The following is an 11335-nucleotide window of genomic DNA, read 5'->3' as shown; positions in this document are numbered from 1 at the left end:
GGTGATGGTGATGTTGTACTCGGCCTGGCTCTCTCTATCCAGCGCTCCTTCAGTCACCAATGTGTAGAAATTCTCCACTGATGGTCTTAGAAGAAAGGGGAGATTGTCATCTATAGAGCAAACAATCTGTTGATTTTGTCCAGAATCTGCATCTGATACACTGAAAACTGCCACTATGATGTCTGGCAGGTTTTCGGGAATGGGACTGGTGAGTGAGGACATGGTCAATTCAGGAGTGTTGTCATTTACGTCCAGAACCTTGATGACCAAAGAGCATTTTCCTGATAGTCCCCCGCCATCTGTAGCCTCAATATCCACATGGTAAGATTGAAATTCCTCAAAATCCAAAGTCTTTCTCAGTCGAATTTCGCCTGTAATTGCGTTTATTTCGAAGGGCTGATTAATGTCATCTACCTGAAATAGGGCGTAAGATACTTCCCCAAAAGATCCAGCATCTAAATCCCTCGCTGAGACGGTGATAATCAGAGAGTCCAGGGAATTGTTTTCAGGGATTTGCGCCTCATATTGCTCCTGAGCAAACTCGGGGGCGTTGTCATTGATGTCCAAGACCAGTATCTGAATCTCCGTGGTTCCAGAACGCGGCGGAGACCCACCATCCAGTGCTGTGAGGGTAAGCCTAAGCTCGGGCTGCTCCTCCCGGTCCAAGGCTTTGTCTAGCACCAGCTCCGGGAACTTCCTGCCGTCGCTGCGAATGCGAGTGAGAACGTGGAAATGAGGATTGGAGCTGATTATGTAGCTCTGAAGACCGTTGCTACCAGCGTCTAAATCCTGTGCCATTTTCAAAGGAAATAGCTTTCCTGGTGTAGTAATTTCTGATATATTTAGTAGCATTTCTCTGGTTGGGAACTCTGGGGCGTGGTCATTTATATCTCTGACTCGTAAAGCAGCCTGAAAAAACTGCAAGGGATTTTCCAGTAATACTTGGAAAGGTAGCACACAGGGCTCAGTGGAACCGCACAGCTCTTCCCGGTCCAGTTTCTCATTTAGCAGCAAATCATAAGTCTGTGGGTCAAGCTGCAAATGCTGTCTGTTCCCCTTGAAAACGACCTGAGCACCCCGCTCAGCCAGCTCTCCTCTCTTGAGTCCCAGATCCTTTGTCAAATTGGCCACAAACGTGCCACTTTCTGTCTCCTCCAGTACAGAATATTGAATCGATTCTGAACCCACTTCCCACAAAATCATCCATATAATGAAGATAGTCACTTGCCTTTTCTTGCGATGTACTTTTGTTTGCGCCATTTCTATTAGGTCTGATTCCAGAGGAAAAAATCCTTTTCCAGTCCCAATCACCACGTCCATCATCTACCCTCCGTAATCTCTTTGCTGTTGAATTTCGAATTTGTCTTATAACTTCTCTGGTGACGACTGCCTTCCTGAATACTTCTAACTTTGCTCTAGCTGTAAATGTGTCCTATATTTGAGGGGAGAGGGGGTCTCTGAATAAAATGGAGTCCTCCGAATCTGCAGAGCTTTATTCACTCTCTTAGCCTGCACTGCCACCACGCGTTCAAATTGATAACTTCAATATGATAACATACAGGCAATACTATTCCCCAAATCTGAGCGTTATAAAGACTTTGAGGTGGAGTCAGTGTTTCTCAAACCATAGTGTGTGAACCATATGCATAAATAATTACTTGGGAGTCTTGGGTTGTTTTTTTTTCAAAGTCAACTCCTAGTCTTCCCTCTAGATCTTGAATCAAATTCTCTGGGGGGTGCTAACTGAAATCTGCACTTCAATCTTTGTCTTTAAGTGATTCTCATGCATACTAACGTTTAAAAATCACTACCCCAAGTAATGTAAATTTACTATAATCATCTTGTATTCTTTGGCAATGAAATTTATCTCTGACGAATAGTGTTATTTGTGAATTCAAAATGTACATTATTTGTCCCAACAAACAAATCAATAAACTACAAAATGTAAATGTTGGTTAGCAACACCAATTATAAAATAAAAAAACTATTTCTCTAAGTTATATGGCTCATAAAATGACATAAACAACAGACCTACTTTATTTTGTGCTTATACCTGCAAAATAAAGGAAAGAATTAGGCTATTAGAAGGAAAACTGAGGCCAAGAAATACTTAAGATAGAAGTATCTAATCAATTCAATTATTTAAAAGAGGAACTAGCAACAATCAATTGTCTGTCATGAGTACACATCTTGGGATTTTACTTCATTTTGTACAGGTAGAATTGGTCATGATTTTTATTAGGATTGTTTATATTATTGTAATTTTTAAATCAAATTTAACTCCTATAGTAATTAATCGAGGCCCAAATATATTATCCTGTTGTAAGGACATAATGCAATGCAGAAAATAAACATTCACCTCTACCACCCTCCCACAACAAAGATGACATGAGTTTCTATAAATAAACATCAAATAAGGTAATGTGAAAGGTGAATTACACTTGAGTGGATTCCACAGAATTCAATGATGGTTCATCATGGCTTTATCCATTTCTATCTCCTCAGTTTCTGTTCAGATTAATAGGAAAACATGTCTTTAAACATCCTGAAAATACATGAACTGGGTCAGTGCACATATAACAACACAAAATGCGCCAAGCATAATTTCATTTCAGATTGATTTCATATATATTGAGAGATTAAATCAACTGAGTTCAACCAAACTTCACTTCAGGTAAGAGCCAAAATGATGAAAGATTAAAACTGAGGATCTTTTTCAAAATGTTTCAACTCTAGGTAAAATAAGTAAAGCTAAATAAAATCTAAACTCTGACCATATGAAATAATTTTGTACTTAAAAAGCACTCTATCTATCCAGAAGGATAAAAAAATAAGATTATGGTGACCAGTCTCTATGGTTCACTTGATAAATGTTACTGAGAATAGATTTCCTTGAGGGTATGAATGACAAAATAAACTGATGAAGTAAAACCAACAACCATAAACACATTATATGGGTGTAGTTTCTTCTTTGAAACAGAGCTATTTCTAGTCCAACCCTAAAGATTTCCTTCCTTCAGTGGATATTCTGATTCCAGCTTAACGGCATCCCTGACATCTGTGCAGTCCTTTATTTACTCTCTTGACCTGCAGCACCACCACACATCTTCACAGATAGCTTACTGAATAATTTTTCATTTTAAAGCAAATTTTACTAGCAGTAAAGCATCTGTAGAACTCAGTTTAGATCACTGAAATATCTTGTAGAACATTGCTTTTTATTATAGAAAGAAGAACAGAATATCTTAATGTATCCTCCAAGGGTGTCAGTTGGTATGTGAAGAAACTGCCTTTTTATGGAAATGGATTACTTTAGATTCTTTCAGGAGAATGTGTCTCTGTTTTACTCTCTTTTGTTTTGCTTTGCTAGAGTAGAATTGAATTGACATTTATCAACTTGTCTCACAAGTAATAACTCATTAGCATTTATTGTGGAACAAGTTCAGTACATACAAGGCAAACAGCATAACTTCCATGTACACATCACCCAGCTTCAAAACATCTTGTCTTGCTTCATCTATATCTTTCCCTCCACCCTCCGCCTCCCAGTCAATGTTTATTTTTGTATAGTTGTTTTAAGGTAACATTTACACAAATTCAAATGCACCAATCTTAACTGTGCCATTTTAACAATGGATCCATCCATGTAACCCACAACTCTTTCAAGATATAGAAGGTTTCCTTCATTCATTGGGAACCTTCTTACTCATATTCCAGCTTATTTTTAATAATTAGGTGGCAAAACCTTGGTTTCCTCTAGACACAACATGTAAAGGGAAACAATGTAAAAAAACACCATTTCCAATACTCATACCAATACTTATTATGTTCGTGTATGCTTATGTGAAGTGACAGATCATTAAGATTAACTGATTATTATCAAAGAGCTGAAATAATACTTTGATGAAACATTATAAAGTACATTAAACTTAATTTTATTTAGTTAGCTTATAATTATTGCATAGCTGATCAAGCTGATTTCCATTTTTATGCTACAAATGTTTGTTTTCCTTTCATTCCATTATACATTTTAAAAATTCTTCAAGTTTACTAAAAATGAAAGATAAAGACCAACCCTCATGGTTCATCTTAGAACTCTTTAATTTTGTTATAAATCTCTTAAAATCTCATTTAACTATATGCAAGAAAAAACAATGACTCAGGGCAAAGATGGAGACATGTAAGCAATCACTTAAAGAACCCTCTCAATTGATGGGAGAAAGAAATGATGCATAAAAGTCTGAAAATATAAAGGAATTGATGCTAAACACATTTGAAATCTCAAATGTTTGGGGAAGAAGACTTCCTTGTTAGATATCTGTCAGTTTTATTTTTTCAAAGAATCAACTTTTTATTTCATTGATTTTCTCTATTATTTTTATTTGGAATTTAATTGGTTTCTTCTATTATTTATACTATTTTCTTCCTCCTGCTTCTCCTGCTTGCTTTGGGTTATTTTTCTCTTATTTTTCTAGATTCTGGAGGTGGGAGATTAGATGATTGGGACTTTTCCTCTTTTCTTTAAAAAATTTTTTTAAGTTTTAGAGAGAGAGAGAGAAACATCACATGTGCACAGAGGCAGGGCAGAAAGAGAAGGAGAGAAAAAGAATCCCAGACAGGCTCCACACCATCAGTGATGAGTCCCACGAAGGGCTGGAACTCAATAAACGAACTGTGAGATCATGATCTGAGCTGAAATCAAGAGTCAAGACGCTTAACCGAGTGAGCCACCCAGGAGCCCCTTCCTCTTTTCTAATATGCATTTAGTGCTATAAATGTCCCTCTGCAGTGCTTTAGCTGTGTCTTATAAATTTTAATTTGTTGTCTTTTCATTTTTAGTTAAGCTTGATGTATTTTTTATATTCCTTGAGACTTTGCCTTTGATCCATGAATTAGAAATGTTTCGTTTTCAAGCATTTGAAGATTTTCCTGTTACTTTATGTTTGATTTTTTAGTTTGATTCTATTGTGAATGGAGAACCCACACTGTATGATTTCAATTCTTTTAAATTGATTGAAGTTTGTGTATGGCCTTGTTTACACAGTCTATCTTGCATACTTTTGGGAAGCATTTGAAAAGAATGTGTATTCTGGTATTTTTGGCTAGGTGTTCTGTAAATATGGATTAGATCCATCCTGTTGAGGGTGTTGTTCGGTTCTGTGTTCTTGCTGATTTTCTGTATTGAAGAATCCAACTTTTATTGTAGATCTATTTCTCCTTTCAGTTTTGTCAGTTTTTGCTTCACGTATTTTGTACCTTTGTTGTTTGTAAATATGTATACGTATTTAGGAATGCTCTGTCCTCTTTTATCATTACCTAATGTCCTACTCTGTCTCTGGTCATTTTCTTTCCTCTGATGTCACTTTATCTGACATTAGTATGGCCACTCCTAATACATTTTTATCAACATTTGCATAATATGTTTTCCATCTTTTTACATTCAACTTGCCTATATCATACTTGAAGTGAAGTTTCTTGTAGACAGCATACAGTTGGTCATTTTTAAACACATTATATCAATCTCTTTGTATTGATTGGTGTGTTCAGACCATTTGCATTAAATGTAATTACTGCTATGTTAGACCATTTACCTTAAATGTAATTACTGATATATTAGAGCCTAAGCCTGACATTTTATTTTTTCTTTTATATTTGTTCTGATTTTTGTTTCTGTTTTCTTTTTCCTGCCTTTCTTGTAGTTTATTAGAATACTTTTTTAGAATTCCACTTTGATTTATCTATAGCGTTTTTTGGTGTATCACACTGTATAGCTTTTCTAGTAGTTGCTCCATACTTAACTTATTACAGTTTACTGGTATGTCATTTTACCAGTTCAAGAGAAGGGTAGAAAACTTACCTCCCTTTAACCTCCCCCATTTAAAGCTGTCTTAAGTATTTCTTCAATATATACTTAGAACTAATCAGACATAATCATATATAATTTGGGATTCAACCATCAAACATAATTTAGAAAACTCAAGAGGAGAAGGAATGTCTATGACATTTAACCGTATTTTTATTTACTGTGTTCTTCTTTCCTGATGTTCCAAGATTCTTTTTTTAATTGATTCCTTTCTGTTTGGAGAACTTCCGTCAGCCAGTCTTTTAGGGTAGGTCTACTGGCAACAAATTCTCTTCCTGAAAGATATTTTCACTGGATATATGATTCTTTTAACATTTCTTTTCTTTCAGCACTTGAAAAATATGTGTCACTTGTTTCTGACTCCCATGGTTTTTGGTGAGAAATCTACTGTCACTGCCATCAAGATTTTTTCCTTCTCTTTAGTTTTCAGAAATTTGGTGTGGATTACCAGATTTGACGTCATGAGGTTTTTCCCGTTTTCAGCATGTCACTCTTCTGCTGTGAAGTTGCCAGGATATCCCTGCATCCTGTAGCAACAAATATCAACACTTCTCCTAGGGGAAGAAACAGAAATGCTCAAAATAAAGTGAGGGACTCACTTTAAAAGAGGATGGAGAGGAAAAACCAAAGATGTAAAATAAAGGAGAAATATAAGAAACTAGAGATATTATTGAGAATGTTCAATATCTGACAAAACACAAGACTCAGAAAAAAATAAAGTTAGGAATACAGTTATTAAGGAAATAATAGTAGAGATGAAATGATCCCAGATATGAAAAGGCAGGAATTTTTAGAATTTTTCGGACATTAAATGACATATATGCTATATAGCACATCAATTAAGTGTAAAAGAAAACTAAATGCATTTTCAGACATGCAGAGACAGAGTTTATTTTTCATGTGCCCTCTCTTAGGAATCCACTTGAGGATACACTGTAGCACAGAGAGGGCTTTAAAAATAGGAGATAAGTAATCTATCAAACAATGGGCTTAACTAGGAGAGGTATAAAAACAAGATGATAGTTTTGTACACATTTAGAGATCATTTAGTCTAGACAGAAGCAGAAAGAGAGCTTCGGGCAAGAGTTATGGGAACCTGAATTATTTAGAAATATTTGAAGATATGGTAAAGCCAACTGATGGAGTCTAAAATGGTGAATCTGTAGCACCTGGGTGGCTCAGTTGGCTAAATCTGACTCTTGATTTCTGTTCAGGTCATGATCCCAGGGTTGTGGGATCAAGCCCCACATCAGGCTCTGTGCTAAGCATGGAGCCTGCTTGGGATCCCCCCCTCCCCCTCTCTCTCCCTGTGCCTCTGTCCCCCACTTCTGTGCTCTCTCTCTAAAAAAGAAAAAGTAACCTAAAGTAAAGTAAAATAAAATAAAATGGTGAATTTATTTTATCTTGATTCTACGAACACTGTATTTTCAATGGCACAGGAAACACAACAGTAGATCAAAGGAGCAGAAAATACAGTCCTTAAGTAATATGGCTCTGCAATGAGCAATGTATTTTACTGCGGTTAAAAAATGTAACACAAAATTTACCATCATAACCATTTTGAGGTATACAGTTCCATAGTGTTAAGTACATTCACATTGTTGGGAAGCAGATCTCCAGAACGTTTCCATTTTGCAAATCTGAAACTCTATACCCATCAAACAAAAACTCTCCTTTTCCTCCTCCCCCAGTCCCTGGTAGGCACCATTCTACTTTCTGTTTGTATGAATTTAACAACCTTGGATACATCATATAAGTGGAATCATACTGTATTTGCCTTTTTGTGACTATCTTCTTTCACTTAGAATAATGCCCTCAAAGTTCATCCATGTTGTAGCATGTGATAGGCTTCCCTTCCTTTTTTAAGATTCCATACATGGGTATTTGGGTTGGTTCCATCTCTGGCCAGTTGTGAATACTGCTGCTATGAACATGGGTGCACAAATATCTTTGAGACCCTACTTTCAATTCCTTTAGGTATATACCCAGATATGGGATTGCCAGATCATATAGAAGTTCTCTTTTACACTTTTTTGAGAAGACTTCATACTGTTTTTATAGCAGTTGCACCATTCTACAATCTCACCAACAGTGCACGGAGGGAATAGTTTCTCCACATCCTTTTGAACACTTGCTATTTTCTGGGTTGTTTTTTTTTTTTGATAGCAGTCGTCCTAATGTGTGTAGGGTGACACTACATTGTGGTTTGGATTTCCATTTCTCTGATGATTAGTGATGTTGAACATTTTTTCATATGTTTGTTGGTCATCTGCATATCATCTCTGGAGAAATATCTAAGTCCTTTGCTCATTTTTTAATCAGGTTATTTGATTTTTTTGTTTTTGTTGGGTTGTAGGAGTTCTCAAATATTATGGACATTAACCCCATATCAGATATAGTATTTGCAAATATTTTCTCCCATTCCATAGGTTGCCTTTTCACTGTTGATGGTGTTCTTTGGTGCACAAAATTTTTTAAGTTTGATGTAGTCTCATTGGTCTATTTTCGCTTTGTTCCATGTGCTTCTGGTGTGAAAGCCAAGAAATCACCACCAAATTCAATGTCATGAAGCTTTTCTCCTATGCTTTCTTCTAGGAATTTTATAGTGCAATGAATATTTTAAGAAAATCAGTCTCTTATACATAGGAATTGGCGTGGCACTCACAAATAGGCCATGATCTCCTGTTGAATATAAACAACTTCACAGAACAACATCATTAAAGAGGGATTGTGATCAGACGGAACAAAACTGCAATAAGATGACATCATGATCATGCTTGAGCACAGTCAAAAACAAGAACGTTGTATAAACCAAAACAATGCCCAGAGTACTCTGTCCTGGCTGATTATGATTGAATGCTGGTTTTTAAAAAAACAATTACATTTTAACCTCCCTTTGTTCTTCTCATTTCCTGAATACAATTCAATAAGATACCCTATAATAGAATTACTCCCATTCACTGGAAGCATCCAGTCCAGGGCTACTTCCTTGAGCCCTATGCAAAACTACCAAACAAAAGCCTTATACTTTTTTAAGGAGCTATTACTAAGGTGACCAAAGCTTTCCCAGAATGTGCAGTCTCCCTTGTTACAACAAGTCAATAAACTCAGCTTTGTTCTGATCCAGTGTGTCCTTGTGATCTTTGGGTACAGGGCATTCATAATATAATGGTCATTAAAAGTGAATTTTTAATATTGATTTCAGATTCTACAACAGATATACAGACAAAAGGGGGAATTCTATTCTTAGCTATGGTTATAGAGTAAAAATGTCATCAATCTGGACTATATAAAAGTGTAAGTTAATTTGACAGAGGTTGTAAAGTGTAAGGGAGAAAGAAGTAAGAGAAAAAAATAAGAATTGTATTTTTTCTGTCAGACAAGTAAATGAAAGGAACTGTTATTATGAACAATAAGTGGAGGGTTTCAGCTTGTTCAGGGAAGTACTGGAAAATAGTGACAGAGCTCTATGTAAAGGATGAATGAGAGAAGTTTTAAGTGTGCTAGGTACTAGACAACAGTAGCAGAAAATTAAGGAAATTGTTTAGACTTTATGAAAAGGTTACAAACATATTCTTTAGTAATAAAAAAAGAATATAAGAAGGACTAGAAATAAAAGGTTTAAAGGTACTTTCCAATGGGATAAAATGAAAGTGTTGGCAAAAATATGGAGGAACTGGTACATCCAGACAGTACTGAGAGCAGTGTAAACTGGTACAACCACTTTGGAAACTATTTGGAAGAATCTACAAAAAGGGAACATGTACTTACTAAATGAGCAGCAATTTCACCCCTAGGTATATACCAACAGAAATGCATATACATGTTTGCCAAAGGACGTGTATGAGAATGTTCAAAGTAGTACTATTCAAACAGGCAAACTGTGCACCAACCCAAATATCCGTCTATAGTGGGATGGGTCATAAATTGTAAAATATTCATACAGTGGAATACTATACAGCAATGAGAATGAAAAACTAAAATTAAAAGCATTGTCATGGACAAATATCATAAACATAATGTTGAGTGAAATCAGCCAGACACAAAGCAGTTTATACTCTACTATTCCAATTATATAAATTCAAAACAGGCAAAAGTAAATCATAGTATTGGAAGTCAGGATATTGTTATACTTGGGCTGGTAGTGACTTTAAGGGGTAATTTGTGTGGCACCTGAAATGTTAGTAACGTTTCATTACTAACCACCAAGATGCTGGTACCAAGTATGTTAACTTTCTGAAAACACATTGAAATTATGATTCGTTCCCTTTTCTGTATGTATAATTCAATAAAAATTGTTTAAAAAATGTTTGCCAGTATGGATGAAAGCTAGGAAAGAAGAGTAGTTAGAACATTGTTGCTTTTTGTCAAGTTTTCTCACATATTACATTCATTATCATTTGCATGTATTCCTTTGAAAACAAAATAAAATTATGTAAAACCTTTTTATTTTTGCTATTTAGCATCAAAAACAGTGTGATGAAACAGAATGGACAGAATACAGAGAAAAACAGTATTTGATTTCATTAAGACAGCTTATCCTGACAAATACCATCAAAAGCAAACATTTTAGGAAAGTCAACAGCATGCATAGATTTGGGATGGCACTGTGTATACATAGATGCAGTGACAGAGAATTCAGTTTTCCCAAAATTGGGCAAGATAAAGTTGAAAAGGATAAATTCAGGGAAATCATACCTGAAGGTGGGATTTTTCTCCATGACGCTCTCAAACTCGGTATTTGGGGAAATTAGAGATAAATGACAAAACTCACGGCATTGTGATCAGATCCCTAATTGAATCCAAAGCTATTCCGGAAGGTGGCGTTTTCCTCCATTTCCTTTCCAATGCCCTGGGGAGGGAAGTTCGGGATAATCGGCTTCAAGAACTTGAACTCACTAGTCTCCGAGCCTCCCGTCAGACACACCTCATACTGGTAGCTCTGGGACAGCGTCCCCGCGCCGCTGACGTCCACCAGGTGGCCCGGAAAGTGGCCCTCGGGCCCCGAGCAGCGACCCGCAGACGCCGCCCGGCTCCGCCTGCACAGCCGCACCGCCACGAACACCAGCACCGAGAACAGGAAGAGCGACGACACGGACGCCAAGGCCACGACCAAGTAGACGGTGAGCGGGTCTGCCCGCGCCTCGGCCGCCGCCACCTCCGGGAGCGGCAGGTAGGGCTGCGAGAAGCCGTCCACCAGCAGCACGTGCAGCGTGACGCTGGCCGAGCGCGGCGGCTCGCCATTGTCCTTGACCAGCACCACCAGCCTGTGCTTGACGGCGTCGCGCTCGCTCAGCAGCCGGGCCGTGCGCACCTCGCCGTTGTGCGCCCACACGCCGAACAGCCCGGGCTCCGTGGCCTTGAGCAGCTGGTACGACAGCCAGGCGTTCTGGCCCGAGTCGCCGTCCACCGCCACCACCTTGGTCACCAGGTAGCCCGCCTCGGCCGCCCTGGGCACCAGCTCGGTGCAGG

At 37.6% G+C, this 11335-nt stretch overlaps 2 protein-coding genes across 2 annotated transcripts in view; both read right to left on the bottom strand.

Annotated features, from left to right (window-relative positions):
- LOC125935209 (protocadherin-7-like) overlaps positions 1 to 7895 on the bottom strand; it is a 69959-nt gene extending 62064 nt beyond the window's left edge. The window contains 1 exon segment of the mRNA XM_049648875.1: positions 1 to 7895. Within this exon segment, the coding sequence (XP_049504832.1) occupies positions 1 to 1323 (1323 nt within the window). The 5' untranslated portion in view covers positions 1324 to 7895.
- A 105-nt stretch (positions 7896 to 8000) lies between these two features.
- The window catches only part of LOC125934901 (protocadherin beta-5-like), a 10536-nt gene continuing 7201 nt past the window's right edge, over positions 8001 to 11335 (bottom strand). The window contains 1 exon segment of the mRNA XM_049648527.1: positions 8001 to 11333. Within this exon segment, the coding sequence (XP_049504484.1) occupies positions 10656 to 11333 (678 nt within the window). The 3' untranslated portion in view covers positions 8001 to 10655.

This window comes from Panthera uncia (assembly GCF_023721935.1).
Source record: "Panthera uncia isolate 11264 chromosome A1 unlocalized genomic scaffold, Puncia_PCG_1.0 HiC_scaffold_17, whole genome shotgun sequence".
Lineage (NCBI taxonomy): Eukaryota > Metazoa > Chordata > Mammalia > Carnivora > Felidae > Panthera > Panthera uncia.
This window is presented reverse-complemented; position numbering and strand designations above follow the sequence as displayed.